This window comes from Puma concolor, chromosome B3 (assembly GCF_028749965.1).
Source record: "Puma concolor isolate L17-30 chromosome B3, mPumCon1.1.hap2, whole genome shotgun sequence".
NCBI classification, from domain to species: Eukaryota; Metazoa; Chordata; class Mammalia; order Carnivora; family Felidae; genus Puma; species Puma concolor.
In genome coordinates this window covers 107,794,869-107,811,816 of record NC_141672.1, presented here as the reverse complement: position 1 = coordinate 107,811,816, position 16,948 = coordinate 107,794,869, and the positions used below count along the sequence as shown (strand labels likewise).

The window sequence follows — 16,948 nt, the reverse complement described above, 5'->3', positions numbered from 1 at the left end:
AGCCATTGGCTGCCTTGGCCAAAACTGAGTCAAGAGTGCGTTCAGGAGCTGGAGAGTTTGTAGTCTGCTCTAATGGAAGCCGTGAGGACACTCGTAACCTCCAAGCTATTTTCAAGTGGCTTTGGAACACAGGCTCACGTCTCCCCTGGCATCTGTGGGGATGCCTTGGGCTTTCTGGCTGCACCCTTGCTGAACTGTGCCTGCTGATGGAACACAGACCCCGTGGGAGCTGGGGTCAATCTTCCAGCGTGGCTCAAATCAAGTGATGTCCTCCATCAAGTGTTCCTGGATCACCCCTATATAGACCCTGCTTGCTTCTTCCTGGTGCCCAGGCCTTGTGGGTTCTGCCAGGCACTTGGCTTTTCCAGGCCCCCACAGATGTGGATGTGAGGACGCCTCTCCCTACCCCAGCCCTCCAGGCAACTGCACATTTAGACCTGATCTCATCAGAGCGTCACAGAGAGGGTACTGGTCCTATTGTAGAGATAAACAGGCTCAGAGAGGTCATAACTTGTCAGAAGTGATGGATGGCAGAGCTGCAGATCACTCAACACTCCCCGCAACCCCAGATGATTGAGTCTGTGGGTTAATTAGGCATGTGAAGTCCCTTGTTCTATGCAAATCTGAGAGAAGACCTGGAACATTGTTACTGATCAAGCAGGGGACTGACTGTTCTGTCAAGGGCTTTTTGCTCAGTGCCCACTGATGTGAACAGCACCTGTTAGAAGGCAGATTGGAGAGCCATCTCATCAGTGCCTGCCTTCTGGCAGTACCTCAGGTAGCCCTCACGCCCGGGGAGGGGGCGGGGCCCGATTCAAGCTGGAGAAATAGTGTTGGATGCAGCTGTCAGCACGGCTTCAGTTCTGTGGTCACTACAGCCTCAGTATGTGGGGGATTACTGGGCACCACAAGCTTAGCCAGGGGATTTAACCCTCATTTGTAAAAGAGCTTCCATAGGGAGAGGGAAAGGGGGCCTCAGGTTACCCTATTCCAGCTGAACTTGCAGTGACTTCTGCTTTACACACATAATGTCTTAATCCTTAGAAGAGCCCTGCAAGCAAGATTCTCTAGCAATCCCAATCCACAGATTAAAAAGCTGAGGGCCAGGGGCACCCGCCTGGCTCAGTCAGTTAAGCGTCCAACTCTTGATTTGGCTCAGGTCATGGTCTCACAGTTCATGAGATCGAGCCCGAGTAGGACTCTGTGCCAACATCTCAGAGCCTGCTTGGGATTGTCTCTCCCACCCCACCCCACCCCGCCCCTCCCTCGCTCATGCAAGCTGTCTCTCTCTCTCTCTCTCAAAATAAATAAACTTAAAAAAAAAAAAAAAAGGTGAGGTCTGGAGAAGGCTGACTGCTCTCAGTCAGAGGAGAGCCAGAAACTAGGATTCTGTTGTTCCCCAGACTAAACCCCCCAACTCAGGGCAAACAGAACCTGCTGAGAATTCAGGCTTATCAGAGATAATAAAAGCAAAGCCCAGGGTTTAAGTGGTGCTATTTTAAACAAACATTTAACCCCATGGAAGCCTGAGCTTTCTTTAAACATTGTTTGCAGGAGTGGGGGAAAGGCCGGCAAGGCCTCCTTCTAGAGTCCGGAGCTATGGTGGGTAAACTGGAAAATTACCCACCCGGAGGAGTGGGGCCCTCCCATTCCAGAGTAGCTGGCGGCCTGAGGCAGCGGGCTCTCCCTACACAAGGGTGTGAAGGAACTATGCCAGGTGTGGCCTCAGTGCAATTACCCACCTGTTTCTGGGCTAAGCGCTGGCGAGACAAGGGGGCCTGGGCGCAGCTGAGGCCTTTTTGGCAGTCCCTGGAGGGGTTGGGATGGGCTGGGTTGCTGCTTGCCTGCCCACAGGTTCTGCCTGGAGAAATTTCAGCTCCTGGGAGTCACCTACATGTATATCATCTGTGCTTGGGGCCCTGGCTCCTGCGGGTAGGTTGGGTGGGGGACCTCCAGCTCTCATTTCCTGTTCACAATAACCCCTGAGGCCCCAACGGCCGCCCACATCCCTATTTCTCTGATCTCCTTTTCTGCTCACCTTTCCTCCTCACTCACTCTGCTTCGCCCACGCTAACCACCGGGCCTCCCCTAAGTCACGGGCTCTGCTCTTGGTCTGGAGCCTTGCACCGGCTATTCCCTCCACCTGGAATATTTTCCTGCCAGATATTGCTTGGCCCCCTCCCTCACTTCTTGTTTCAGATGCTGCCACTCAGGCTTATATTGATCAACCCCTTTTAAGTAGCTTCCCTCTCCCCAAACCTTCGCCAGCAGTTGCCAGACATCCCCTTCCCTGGTGCTTCCTCCCCACCTTCCGCCACCGTAGCTTTATTGTCATTTTATATACCAATTAGTGTCCCTTCTACTAGAAGGTAAACTCCGTGAGAATGGAATTTCCTCGCTGGTTCCCCAATATTGGGCAACCGTGAGTAGGGATGGAGAGCCTCTTTCCCAGAAAAGTAACACCTGGCCTCAAGTGCCTAAAGGCCATAGGTAACCGCTGGTGGTGGGCGGAGCCAGAGCGTGAGCGTCGCCTGCCCGCCGGCCCATGGCTCCCTGCCTTCCTCTCTTAACCCAAGTTTTCACCGCGTACCTGGGACCCGGAGGCTGCTGCCTGGACGAGAGCCTATACTTTGTGGCTAAAGGTGAGACATCAGTGACTAAAGCCCTGAAATTGTTAAGTCAAGGCGTGTGCCCATGTTGAGCAAGTCCAGCATGTAAAAATCTAACTTTGTATCAGCTTCTAATTGGTTTCCTTATCAAGAGACTTAACCGGGGCTGCTGCTCTTGTTTTCAAATCTTTACTTAGGGTTTTTCAAACGATTTCTTCTGCCTTTGTGATAAGATAACCATAGAAAATAAGGATATGCTATTTATGAAAGAATCACATCTACCAGCGCATTTTCTAGAATTCTGTGTGCGGTCTCTGCTGAGGAAAGGCAAGCGGGCTCGCCCGGCCACCGAGCAAAGGTGCGGGCGACAGGGCCGCGGTGGCGGGTTCGGTGGCTCTCTCCGGCTGTGAGTCCCGGGTCCCCCGCTTCTCCCGCCCGCTCGCGCTGCACGGAGGCCACGCTCCTGGGAGGCCGGAGCCGCAGACGTAGTGCGGGACGAGAGGCCGGCTGCGGAGGTCGCCCCACCCCCGTTCCTAGGGCGCTTGCGCGATGCCGGAGAGCTCCCGGTGGCCACGCCTTCCCGTGCGGGTATTTCGGCCCCCGCCGGGGATTGTAGTCCATGCGTGGTGCAGGCCTGTCCCGCTGCTGCAGGCAGTGTGTGGTTGAGGACCTGGGGCAGAAGGGCGTCGGGAAATGTGCTGGTGTTTAGTGAGAACTATCCGAGTGTTTTCCCAGCATCCGGTTAATCTTGCACTCCTGTGCGTAAAACCGCCATTAATGTGAGGTAGGCATTAGTGTCCCAATTTTGCAGACAGGGAAACTGAGCTTCAGAGGTGTGACAACGCTCTGGGAGGTGGAGGGGCTGTGGTTGGAAACCAGGTTGCTCCTTCCGCCCGGCGGCCCTTGGCCGCGTGTCGTGCTTCGGCGCCGTCTGCCTAGCGCGGCAGTAGCTTACGAAGGGCAGTGCCGGGCGCCCTGGGGAGCTGGTCGGGGATCATTGTCGCGCTGTGCTCGGCTCGCAGCGCCAGGCGCGGGCACGCGGCGCTCAGGCGGCGCAGGCCGGCCGCGCTCACGTTGCGGCAAAAGTCCACGTGCAGGGTCTGCAGCGCGCGCCCGTGCGTCGCCACAGCAGCAAGCGTGCGGTTGGTGACGCGCGCGCAGTTCTCCAGGCGCAGCGCACGCAAGTGCTGGCAGCAGCGCAGTAGGCGCACGAGGCAGTCGTCGGTGACATGGCCGCATCCTGAAAGCGTGACGGACTCGAGGTTGGGGCACCTGCGGAGAGATCGTAGTGACCCCGGGAGGGGCCCGCGGGGTCGCGATTTGCGTCTGCCCTGGGCCGCGCCCGGTCCTGGAGCTCCCAGGCCAGGTTGCCCCCTAACAACGCTGGGACTCTCTGCATATTGTGGGCACGGAAACGGGGAAAGGGACTCAGCAAGTTTAAGGAACTTGGCCTGCGATGCCGCGGCCAGGATCAAAACCAAGGCTTCTGTCCCATTTCCCCTACTTTCTGCCTCTCCATTCCACCAAACTTTAATCTGTGTGGCTTTCAGCCTCGTGAGCCGCCCCTGGTCCTGCTGTAGGTGGACAACTCTGGATGTTCTTGGGCTCTCTCCGGACTTGTTTGCTTTGGGGTGAGAGAAGAGATGCTGGGTGACCAATCGAGTCTAGCTTCAAACTTAGGCCTTGATGCTCCTGGGAGGATGGTCAGGTGGGAACAAGGGTTTCCTGTAGGGTGGCTTAGAGACAGGCACATTCAACCCGTGAATCTGGGGTCGGGACATTTCTTCCAGTATGCCTGGCTCTGGGTTCTAGAGCCCGGGTTTCAGCTCAGTTAACTGAGACAGTTATTGCATGCCCACTGGGATGCCAGCCTAGAAAAGGTCAGGAACCAGAGTGAAGTGGGTATAGTCAGGGCCACTTCTACACAGTTTGGAGGCTCCTCTGCCCCAACCTAACCAGCACCTGCTGCTGAGAAGAATCTTGAGCAGAAGTTAGATTTGGCTTATTTGCGGTGTGACCTTTGCTAAACCACTCACTGAGCTTTAGTTTCTTGGGGGAAGTGGGGCCAGCACAGCAGGGAGGGAATAATGCCTACCGGTGGGGTTGTAGTGAAGATTGAGATGGGGGGTGTAAAGAGCCTTAGGGCCTTTTGTAGGCAATTGTAACTCACTTTTTCTGGGAGCACACAGAACCAGACAGCTTTGCAGTCAAGAAGGACCGGTCTCGTGGGCAGGGGCCTTGGCTCCCTGTAGCCAGAAGGAGCTGGCGTCTAGACTGGGGCTTTCCCTTTCCCGATAAGCTTCTCCCTTAACCCCCTGACTGTACCAGACTGGGCACCACCTCATTTCAGGTGCTGAGCCCATTCCACCTCCCCAAGTTCACATGGCTTCTTTAGTCTTCATATCCAGTCCTCTGTCTACACCCTGTTGTGTGAATGAGGGCTCAGGTAACTTGCCTGCAACTTAATTGCGCTCTGACCAAGGACAAATGCCTGAGCTGTGCTAGTCCTCCTTATCTGTCAAGCGGGAGAAATTATTACCTTCAGGGTGGTTATGATGATTAAGTGTTTAAGCCACAAAGATGGTGAGTGGTCCCTTTTGTTGTAAGAACCTTTAGAATAATCTTGCTTGTAGGAACAAAACAGAGAAAACAGACTCCTTCCCTGCCATCCTTCCCTGTTTTCCCGTCTCTCCCTGCCAAGAGCCGATTGCTTAAAGAACCGGATTTGGTGGATATTAGTATCCACTGTGTGCCAGTGCTACTGTGTCATTTAATCCTCTTAGCCTGTGAGAAAGGTGACTTATCCCATTTTAAAGATCAAGAAAGTAGGTTGAAAGAGTGTAAATGTTTGGGCTGGGCTCCCATGGTTGGACAGGAGCAGAGCTGGGAGACTCCGCACTGAACCCTGACCACCAAGCCCTTTGTTCTTTTTGTGTCACTGGGGCCCCTTGCTGCACCCACATGGTGCCACGAGGGGCCTAATCCGTACCTTGTCAGCTCTCTTACAGCAAGAATGGAACAACTTGAGAGCAGGCGTGACCCTCCCGTATATGTCGCTCCAGTCTGATTTCCGGGCCTTGTTAAACCCATCAAGATGGCCTCATCCCGGCAGGGCCTAGCCAAGATGGGCTTTTCTTCCTGCTGCCTTAAAAAAAAGGCAGGGCGGGGCCACCACACTGTTTGCTTTCATTCCTGTCATGCTGCCAGTAAACAGCAGCTTTTAAACCTGGGTGGCAGCAAACTGGCGGAGCCTAGTGTGTTACCAACCAAGAGTGCTCTTCCTCAAAGTCAGGACAGGACTGGTAAATACAGGCTGAGAGAGAGGCTGGCAGCGGAAGTCTGCTTGTGTGGGCTACCTTAGGAGGGTGAGACCATGGAGGGTTGCCTGTGGCTCAGCCTCTACCCATGGTAGGCCTGACGGATGAGTACAGGATGTATTTGGGACATACTTACATCAGAAAATTAGGGGCAGCCTGGGTGGCTCAGTCAGCTGAGCTTCCGACTGGCTCAGGTCATGATCTCGTGGTTCCTGAGTTCCAGCCCCACCTCGGGCTCTGTGCTCACAGCTCAGAGCCTGGAGCCTGCTTCGCATTCTGTGTCTTCCTGTCTCTCTGCCCGTCCCCCATTCATGCTCGCTAGCTCGCTCTCTCAAAAAAATGAATAAACATTTAAACAAATTAATTTCGTCTAAAATTCAAATTTAACTGGATGTCTTGCATTTTTTTTTTTTTTTTTCCCTAAAATCCAGTAATCCTAGGCTATGGGCAAATCACATGATGTCTCAGAGCTTTGATTTGCTCATTTGTAAAAATAGGCCAAAACACCCTTCCCTAGGGGTACAGTGAGATTAGTAAATTTCTAATGAGGAAACCATTCTTCAATACCACCACCCCTCCTCCCCCTGCAGTCTGGCTTGGTTCGACTAACCCAGAGCACCCTTGCTCTCCTTCCTTAGTTGCATGTCACAAACCTTGGAGTTTGTTTGCTAGGGGAAGAGTGGAGGTGGAAGCTAATAGCTGAGTCTAAGAACCTTTCCCAGGGCCTGACCTTGAAAACAGAGGCCCAGCCAGACCCCCTGAGGTCTTAATGGCTGCCAGGGCGGACAGCTGCCCGAATGCTTCCTCCTTGTGGCGGAAGCAGCTCCAGGACCTGTGAGGCTAAGAGGAAGAGAATCCCCACGACTGTACTCATCATCGTCTGGGGACTGTGCTGTGGACAGGCCGGGACATTCTGCCTTGGGCCTAGTTAGATTCTCCCCCAAATGGAGCTATCTTGGTCTTGTGGTTTGTTCTTCCCTGTCCCCCAGAAGTCTCCTAGAGCTCTAGAATCCAGACCCCACCAAAGCCAGCTCTGCTCAGGAGGTGGCCTACCTGTCGCACACCTGGAAGAGGAAATCATTGACCAGACTCTCATGCCGGCTGCAGATGGTCCTCTGGAAGGCGCTCTTGAGCCAGTCCTCAATACTGCACACCTGCACGCGACTAGAGTACCAGCAGATGGAGAGGCTCCTGAGGGCTGGGCTCAGCAGGAAGTTGTCCTTCTTGAGTTCTACGAGGGAGTGAAAGTGCAGCAGGGGCCAGAGTGTGGGGTCCTCAAACACGTCCTGGAGCTGGGGGCAGGTCCTGGCAAGGTTCTTCCTGCTGTCCTTGTCCAGGAAGGAGAAGAGGTGCAGCAGGCACTCCCGGTTGAGCTGGGTGAGATGCATGGCGTGCAGCAGCCACAGTGTGTGGCCGGAGCCTGGGGACCTGCCCTACCTCCTGCTCCTCCTCCCCCGCTCTGGGCTGGTGGACATATATGGTTGAGGAATGGTGTTTATTTTTGGCTAACAACTGGTGCTGAAGCTCTGAGAACGGGGCGGGGGGGGGGGGGGGGAAGCCAAGATCCAGACATACGTGTAGCAGTCTGTGGTTCGGCTTATGTTCAGAGGAATTGAAAATCCTGGCAGAAAAGCAGGCTATTGAAGTTAAATAGCTTCCTTAAAAGGGATTTCTTTCCCTTTTAGCTGACAGTGGTGCTTAGCAGAGAGCTCTCTTGGCTCTTCCCAAGGCACTTTCATTGGAGGGTGGACGGCCAGACCACCTGTCTAGGCCTGCAGTCTCCGCTCACTGGGAGAGACCCTAATTATAAATTGTATGTTTTCATTTTCTAGTGTATCAATAGGAGTATTCTGTTTGACTTAGTAGGAAGCAGCCTGTTGTCTAGAGAGCTAAGGGTGACAGTTCTGTGTGCAGAGGGGGAAGGTGAAGCCATGGGTAATGCCCCCTTTCCTGTGAGTTTTGCAGGCCAGGCTGGACCACCTTCAAATCCTGCTACCCTCCACCAGGCGACTGGACTGCCTTGGCCTCCCAGCTGGCTGTTTTTACCTTGAGTTGTTTCGCAAAGCTTCCCCTCAAGTAGCTTAGCTGTCAAGGTTCTTCTGTGTGTATTTGTGGAACCTTTTAAGCTTCAGTTTACTTGGCTTTACATCTTACTATTTTTCCGGCTAAGAGCCCTGCTGTATTTCGTCTGTATTTCCCAAAATGTCAGGATGGATGAGGTAGCTCTTAGTACAAAACTGCCTGAAACAATTCTAAGTATTTTAGCCTAAGCTTGCCCTTTAAGCCAGCCACACACCATCCTCTTTGTGAATGCCTTCATAACCGGGCCCCTGAGCCTAGGCAGGCTGCCTGGAGGCATCATCCCTTAAGTTCTCCTTTCCTGACGTAATTTAGATTTCTCAGTACGTGGATCTATTTTCTAATACTCCACTCCCACTCCCATCCCGGATTCTACCATCCCGGATCCTACTGTATTCTGCTATTGTGAATTACCGGCATTGTATGCCCCTCTGTTAGTTTGTTTGGGGAAAGAGGCCAAAGGCTGCATGCTGCCTCATGAGGCATGGACCAGCTATTTCTCTGCTCCAGGGAACACCATCTAAGTAAGTTAGCTTTGTTCATTCTCCCATTTGATTGGAATTGGACATAAGGGGATACTAGGTGTCCAGTTGTGTGGCTATAATGCAGATGAATGCAGACTAAGGCTTAGTCATTCCTGGTGCAGCTCTGCCTTTGAAATAAGCATGATGCAGGGGTGCCTGGGTGGCTCAGTCAGTTGACTGTCTGACTTCGGCTCAGGTCATGATCTCGCAGTTTGAGTTCGAGCCCTGCACTAGGCTCGCTGCTGTTGGCACAGAGCCCACTTCGGATCCTCTGTCCCCTTCTCTCTGCCCCCCCTGGAGCCCACCACTCTCTCTGGGAAATAAACCCCAAACAAAACAAACCATAATTCAGCTAAGGAAACCTCTGAGACACCAGACTTAGCGGTCCCATGTGCTTAGTTACCCCAGCACGGCCAAGGCGAAGTGGAAAGGGTGACTTTTCTTAAAAACATACACCAAGAGACCGCTAAAAGAAGCATTTCTCAAGGAAAGGGTCACTAGTCACAGCTAATGTTCCAGACTAACCATTTTAATGGTTCACAAGTACAGCTGACAGCCACGGCCCCTCTTTGGCTCTGGTTGCACTTAGCCAGTCTAACGGTATGCTCGGCTGGGTTTTAATAGAAAGCCTTACGATCTCCACTTTCCCTCCCAATTCCTTTCCAAACCAGTACTTTTCAGAGGGCTGACCTCTTAGAAATAGGTGGTTCTTTGAACTTCTTAAAAGGTTGGCCACTGGCAAGTCCTTGTGGTCTGTTGTGGCGTCCACAGAGTCCTGAGGCCCTGCTGGAACAGTTCCAGGCTGGCAGGGCCAACGTTCAGAGCCTGGGGGAGGGGAGGAATATCCCAGAACAGGGGGTGGGTCCATGGAGGCAGGCGCGCCTGCAGGGAGGGTCTGGACCGCCAGGGTGCTGTTGACAACTGCTGCTCCCAGTTGGCCTGTGAGCCTCTGACCAGCACAGCTGCCTATGGGAGCTGGAGGCAAAACCATGTGCGCTTCTGGCACCTCTGTCTCCAAAGGTGGAAGACTGACAGGAGCAGGCCAATACGTAAGAGGGAAAAAGGAGGGATGTGGACGGGGGAGAGGGGGATGGTTCTTGTGTTTTCATTCTCCAGGGACCATGGGGGCAGAGGGGTCGTGTGTATATATATGTGTGTTTGTATATATATATATATATATATATATAGGAGCTTACTGAAAACCAGAATGTTTATTTCTTAACAGTGGCACTTTATTTGCCTGTCTTACTTTATTTAAAAGGTGACCAAGAAACATCCTTTGCTCAGAGCCCAAAAGCCAGTTCCTCAGGGTGGGGTCTAGCTCTGAAGGAGGCAAGCAGACGGCACTTGATAGGACGAGCTGTGCCAGGAGAGGCAGGGTGATCTCACTTGGCTCTGGTGCACACAGGCTGCTCCTCCAGCACCTGACTGCAGGTGCCAGGGTGTCCCTTCCCGCCACTACCTGTCCCTGCAAGTCACTCCATCCCGGCCTCTGTACTCTGGCGGCCCCAGATAGGGAGGGTTGAGAAGCAAACTGCTGACTGACTGACAAGGCCCATGGCTGGAGCAAGTGCACCATTACTTCCTTGGCTCCCATGAAAGGAGCTCAGAAATAATAGCCAAGAGGAAAGAGACCAGAAATTTAATGATACGTTCATCCATAAAACAGTTCAGGCTGGTGAAGCAGAAAAGGGATGTGATTACAACATAAGTGAAATTAGTCACTTGCACAGTTAATCCGCTCGCATCACACAAACGAGGCTTTCGCGGCAAACGGTCACATCAGACACAACCAGCACCGGCGGAGGGCAGGGCGCTCTGGAGTCCATCATGCTCAGACCCGCGAGGCGATGCGGAGACCTTGCCCTCCAGCATGACCCACCACGTGGCTGCCTCTTCCTGCACCGCAGCCCGTTCCTGTGGCTACACCCCAGTCCCCTGGGACCGGTGCCCTGGCCGCAGAAACAGACTGCTCACGAGCCTTTTCAGGGCCCAGTGAAGAGGCCACTTGAGCCACAGGGTACATGAGGGAGTTTAGGGGACGCTGGGGGCCGAAGTGGGAGAAGCGTATCTAAATAGACTTATGTACACTAAACCAATGAAAGAGGTTTGGCTGTTAAGAAATAAAGATGTCCCCAACTGCAGAACCAAGCTGCTGAGTAGGTTCCCCAGGTGAGATACACATTTAACACTTGACCAGGGCCTGTACACTTCACTGGTTTAATTCTATTACATTTGTCATCACTAGACACTGAGTAGAATACAGTGGATAAGCAAAGGTTTCTCCACCATGGAGAGAGATTTGTGTTGCCACAAACTGTTTCTATCACCCACCTGTGTGGGAGGACTTCTGAGGAAGTTTTCTTGTTCCAGGGGAGAGGTGTGACAGCATGAGGCACCACCTCAGCATAAGCTCTCTGCGCGAGAAGCCACACACACACAGACGACATGGCACAAGGGGAAAGCCCTGAAGAGCACACAAAGATCAGCTTTTAAAATAGGTGTGATAAGGCTACACAGTTAAATTTTGTAAATACGAATAGGCACATTTACATCACTGGTGTTCAAATGCACAGTTCAAATGGATCCAATCACTTTTCCAAACAGCCTTCCTTCATAACACCATTCAAACATTCTGCTTAAGTAAAATCAAGCACTAAAAATACTCTAAAAATTCAAAGAGGAAATGTGTCCATCTCTTAAGCCAATGATGTTACCTGTCTAAGGACCACCTTCCCCCAGCAAAGCAGTCTGGCTGTCACTAAGTTCCTTTTGGTATGAAAAGACAGTTTTTCTCCACCAATATCAACACTGCCCAAGCCTTTATTGTTGAAGTCATAGCAGCTGCCCATTAAGAGGGAATAATCTAAGTGCAAATGTTAGAAGTCACAGCTATATACCATCTCAGTAAAAGAGCCTGAATTCATAGGGGATACTGAACAAAAATCAAAGAAGATGCACATTCCAAGTTCAATTACATGTGGTGTTAATATATTAATAGGTCAAATTATGTGAAACTTTCACTTTTGTAGATCAAAAAAGCAAATACCACAAACTTCCTATGGTTCAACCTAATGTAATTTAGAAGTGTAAACTATTTAAAATATATGTTGCCCTCTTAATTATCTTCCTAGACTCTGTTTCTAAGGTGTCAGACCTAAACATAAAGGCAAAGCTTTTTTCTCTGGAGTGAAAATTTAGACCACTGCTATCTAAGAGAACTGCCCTAGACCTAAGCAGTCCTATGCCACACATGGCTGCTGAGCACTTGGAATGTGGTTTGTGTGACCAAAGAAGTGAGTTTGAAATTTAATTGAAAAAAATATATAATGTTTATTTTTGAGGGGGGGGGAAGGGAGGGGCAGAGAGAGAGGAGATACATAATCCGAAGCAGGCTCCAGGCTCTGAGCTGTCAGCACAGAATCTAATGTGGGGCTCGAACTCAGGAACCAAGAGATCATGACCTGAGCCAAAGTTGAACATTTAACCTTCTGAGCCACTCACACGCCCCTAAATTTAATTTTACTTAAAATTTAACCACATATAACTGGTGACCACCATAGTGGATAGTACAAGTTTAGACACAATTGCAGTTTTCTCCTGGCTATGTTAAAGTGTTGAGCAGCTGATTTTTGCTCTGAGAGAATAGGAGATATACCTAGCTAATACTGAAATGGAGCCACATCTTCTCTTGCAACTTCAAATATCCACCCTGAGGACAGCTGTTAGACTTTATTTTACATTCATGCACTTAAAACTTGACAGTTTTTTCTTTTAATAGAAAAAAACAAGATTACCAAAAAGTCTGGTAGGTTGGCTTAATATGAAATACATTCTGCCCCTTGTGACTTGTAGACACTTGAGAAGAAAATAAAGGCTGGAATGAGAGATGAACCTGAAAACTGTGCCTAGTCCTAAGGTGCAACCCTCTCTGGGAGTCCCTTTCTCTGATTCCTTCATCAGTGCTGCCACTGCCCCCCACCCCACCCCCAAATCAACAAACCTGGAACACTTGCAGAAATCACAATTACCTTAGATGGAATTCTGGTTCCAAATTTCAATTTGAGTTAAATCTTAATGGAGCCTGTACCTATGTTTCTTGAACACAGTTTTAAAACCAAGACTGCTAAACTCAAGAATAGAAACTCTCTGTTCACAGTGAGAATATTTTCAGCTTGCTCTGCTATCAGGATAGGCCAGTGGGAGTTGTTAAAACCCAAAGTAGCAAAGACTCAAATTTCCTTCTGGGAAGTGTAGGTGATGGTCAAATCAGCTCTGGAGGTCAGCATCTCAACTTGAGATGGCCAAGCAAGAAATAAGGCAAAAGTGGACAGGTAGTTCCTTCCATCCAGCACCACAGACAGTGGGGGAACTAGAGTCTGGTTCTAAAGGCAAACAAGCTGTGGTCTCCTCACCTGACAGTATCTATACCGTGTAGCTGAGTCACAGACATTTTTAAACACTAAATGTATCTGGTCTTATCTGGACTTTTCTGTACTCTTCTCTCCATGAAAACACACGCAAGCAAAAAATAACCCCGAAACAAAATAAAACTTCAAAGGACTAATTCTTGAATTTGCAGTATAGGTACAAGTGATCCAACAAATTTATTTAATCAGTGCTGATAAGCAGCAGCCTTGAGAGATACCAAGAGCAGCAATCACCTGGTCTACTTAATGATGCTCTCCCAGTTACCTCTTACAATCGAAAAGAACGATTACTGACAGTCACTGAAATCTTGTGGGCCACAAATGATGTGCGCACATGATCCTGGATTTCGAGTCCACCTGATCTCCCATTACAGCTGTGAAAGGCAGCAGGCAGTTCTGCTCTTCGCAATCAGGAACATATCTTGCTTTCAGCATGTGACAGTAACAAAGCATTGATGTAAATGTGCCTCAAAGTGAGAATTGAAAACATTAATATAAAAAAAGTCAAATAGAACTAAGTTCTTGAAACTACATATAAAAACAATTATTACAACTAAAGCAGCAAATCAAAGTATCTGCCGAGGTTTTCTGGTAGAACTAAAAAAAAAATTAGTTGGTGCCCATGTTTAATATGTCACTACCATTGACAAAACTAAACCAAAAATAGGAAATTGAAAAGTGCATAATGAAATTAAATCTCGGATCAAGTATTTACGGAAAACTGGAAATGTTTGTCCGGTATAGTTGACAAATAATGATTTAAAGGAGGTATTAAAGTTTATCTGATCCAGCTTTGGCCTGGCGTTCCACATAAAAAAGGATGTAGGCCTTTGCCTTCACAACGGTGTCTTCATCAGTCAGCGTTACAGTACTGTCATTGAAATGGAACCAGCGACCTTCATGAGTTGCATATGCTGTGTAATGTCCAGAACCGACCCTATAAGGAAACGTAAAAAAATGAAAGAAAAGGACTACAGAAATAACAGAAGGATCTGCGCAATCATATAATCTGTTAGATATGCAATAAATTATAAATACTGTAATAAAGAATAAGCCCTAGGGACTTGTGGTTTAAGATGGCGGACTAAACTCGTGTGTATGTTCCTCAAAACTCACGGAAGTAACAATGAATGTGCAGGCATTGGAAATAGAGGGAAGAGGGCCATTGAATGAGCAGGAACTGAAGATGTTCTACATCACCTAAAAGCAGTGTTCACATAGCACTGGGTTAATGGAAACACCAAAGGGGCCAAGGAGCTCAACCTAACAAGCATGGGTCTAGGCTTACGGACACATGGAAAAGTGAGGAACAGATTTCCATCACAGCCTTGGAAAAAACCTGAGCTTAAGAAAGTAATCTGCCTCCAGGAAAGGGCTTTTCTCTTTCAGCATGACCCACCCACTCAGCCATACAGTCAGCCCTATAGTCAGCCCTCCCAGGTGAGAGAAAAGCCTCAGGTAGAACAGACACTTTTCGTAAATGCTAGACAAACCCTTACCATTTATCAATAATAATCTCATCATCTATTAGGATTCTAAATAGCCCCAAATCATCAAACCCTTGGGGGGGGGGCAGCGGTGGGGACACAGTATGAAAGAAAAGTACTGGGAAGAACAAGCAATTAACCACTAACAAATTTAATGCAGAAAACCAAAGAGCTTTAAAAATTCTTATTAATACCAATGGTTTAAAAAAGATAGCGCAACCATAAAACAAAAATGTTTGTTAGGAAAAGGAGTTACCAGAAAAATGGGATTGCCATGGTATCAAAAATGTCATCTTCAATTTGGGTACAGATGAAATCCAAATTGGTGATTTGGAAAAATAGGCCATGGCAGTCTTAAGAAACAGAGATGGAAATCATTAAACAACGGTTAAAATGTGGAAAAGAACCAGAAAATTCACTATATAATAATCACCCCTTGTCCTCAGTTTCCCTTTCCACGGTTCAGTTTACCACAGTCAGCTGCGGTCCAAGAGATGATGCTTTCTAATATATTGTCCAAAGGTCAAAAGAAGCCTAACACTGTCACAATTATAATTAATATTATAATTGTTTATAAATTAAGCTATCATAGGTATGTCTGTATGTACATGAAAAAATAAAGTGTATATATAGGATTTGTTACTATGATTGTAAGCATCCACTTGGGAGTCTTGGAATGTATCTCTGCAGATACGGAGGGATTGCCACACATGTAACAGGGAGAGAATGGGGTGGAACAAACAATATTTCCATGAGCTGAGGACACCAAAGACTGTCCCTATCAACTACTAAGCCAGGAATACAGCTACTATAATTTCTTAAATCCGAAGAGAGAGGATCCTACAACCTTCCAGTAAGTAAAAAAAAGTTGCCTATAAAGAGATGAGAATCAGACCTGTAGTGGACTTGGCCCTGGAATGATGAAGTCAAGGGAGCAATGTCTACAAAGTTCTGAGGGAAAAGGGTTCTCAACGCGGATAGGGGTTTGTTCATGTTTAAAAGTAAAATAGCCATTCTCAAGGAATCAGAAAGCATAAACTAATAACAAAATTACCAGAAAAAAATTATTCAATAAAATAAAAAAATCTTTAAACAGATGATATGAAGTAAGTTACTCCAAATAATTTCCCATTTTACCCCAATTTAAAAGTCAAATGGCAAAGGAAATAAACAACTTTGGAGTAAAGTCTACTGAGGATTTTGTGGACAAACAGGTTCTCAATGCTGAGCTCAAATGAACCCTTCTCCATTTTGCTTTCATGTGCCTTTTCTTCTAACTTTACAACATCCTCTCCAGAACATTCTTTGACACCACGACTGAAAGAAAGTTCTACCTCACCTGTGTTATGTATCTGAAACCATTTTTAAGGAGTTGACGGGGAATGATCAAGAGTGGTGCAAAATTGCAGGTCTTCGCTGTGCTTTTTATTTATTTTTTTTAGCGTTTACTTATTTTTTGAGACAGAGACAGAGTGTGAGTGGGGAAGGGGCAGAGAGAAAGGGAGACACAGAATCAGAAGCAGGCTCCAGGCTCTGAGCTGTCAGCATACACCCTGACGCGGGGCTCGAACCCACAAACTGTGAGATCATGACCTGAGCTGAGGGTGGAAGCTTAACTGACTGAGCCACCAAGGTGCCCCTTTGCTGTGCTTTTCGAAAACCAATCATAAGAAAAGCCACTGACACACTTACCCAGAACCATGGTGCACCACCACAGCAGCAAGGTCATACAGGCAGCTCTCCGGGCCACTGTTCTCAGGCTATAGAACAAGGGAGAAGACATCCAGGACTGAGTTAGGAGCAGGGGTCAATGACACCCCAGCTCCTATCAATGTGAAGACTTAATTTTACTGAAAAGCCATCTTAGCACCTCCTAGCAAAGGTAATTAATTTACCATACCTCTAGTAAGTAGCATTTCATGTCTAGGCCTCTCAATGGAAATTCTACATAGGTATCAACTTTGTTTCTTAAATATGCAGTCCAGTGAAATCGTTTCAGATGTAAGCATAGTACCTGGATGAGAGATAAGGACAAAGATTGTAAAAAAAAAAAAACCAAAAACACCTAATTTCCCTTTCAGTAAAATTAGCTACTTGGTACTAATACCTCTCAGTAATATTTTAGGTGGCCTATCAGTTCTTTTTTTTTTTTTTAACCTTGATAGTACATTCTTCCACATACCTTATTATGATATTGTGATTTATAATAAATATAACACCTGAAATTAATACAACACTGTAGTTAACTGACTGGAAACAAAAACTAGAAAATATATATGCTAAGGGTTTAGGAGCTGTATGGAAAGGGGGTTAAGACCTAATATATATATATATATATATATATATTATATACATATATATTATATATACACTGTATTTTCTAAAATAATTATATATACTTTATATAATGTTATATATTTAATTAGACTTATATAGTATATATATTATATATGTATTTCCACACAGCTCCTAAACTGTTAGAATTTCCAAAGGGATGGCCAT

At 47.9% G+C, this 16,948-nt stretch overlaps 2 protein-coding genes across 10 annotated transcripts in view; both read right to left on the bottom strand.

The window, feature by feature from the left end:
* Window positions 1-2,786: 2,786 nt before the first annotated feature.
* Window positions 2,787-7,396, bottom strand: FBXL22 (F-box and leucine rich repeat protein 22). Its single transcript, XM_025919993.2, has 2 exons — window positions 6,980-7,396; window positions 2,787-3,881 (listed from the first exon to the last, which is right to left on the bottom strand). Exons 1-2 carry the CDS (start codon window positions 7,312-7,314, stop codon window positions 3,545-3,547), a joined length of 672 nt encoding a protein of 223 aa, XP_025775778.1. The 5' UTR covers window positions 7,315-7,396; the 3' UTR covers window positions 2,787-3,544.
* Window positions 7,397-10,156: 2,760 nt separating this feature from the next.
* USP3 (ubiquitin specific peptidase 3) overlaps window positions 10,157-16,948 on the bottom strand; it is a 107,605-nt gene continuing 100,813 nt past the window's right edge. For all 9 annotated transcript variants that reach the window (XM_086710886.1, XM_086710885.1, XM_086710887.1 and 6 more), the window contains 3 exons: window positions 16,347-16,460; window positions 16,139-16,206; window positions 10,157-13,896 (listed from right to left, as the gene is read on the bottom strand). In XM_086710886.1, coding sequence (XP_086567012.1) covers window positions 13,731-13,896; window positions 16,139-16,206; window positions 16,347-16,460 — 348 coding nt within the window. In that variant the 3' untranslated portion in view covers window positions 10,157-13,730. The remainder of the gene's footprint in view (window positions 13,897-16,138; window positions 16,207-16,346; window positions 16,461-16,948) is intronic.

Excerpts from the sequence above, each read along its gene's own strand:
- FBXL22 (XM_025919993.2), bottom strand. The coding sequence starts at position 7,314 with ATGCATCTCACCCAGCTCAACCGGGAGTGCCTGCTGCACCTCTTCTCC. Across the intron at positions 3,882-6,979 it reads CTCTTCCAGGTGTGCGACAG|GTGCCCCAACCTCGAGTCCG; the intron begins GTAGGCCACCTC and ends ATCTCTCCGCAG.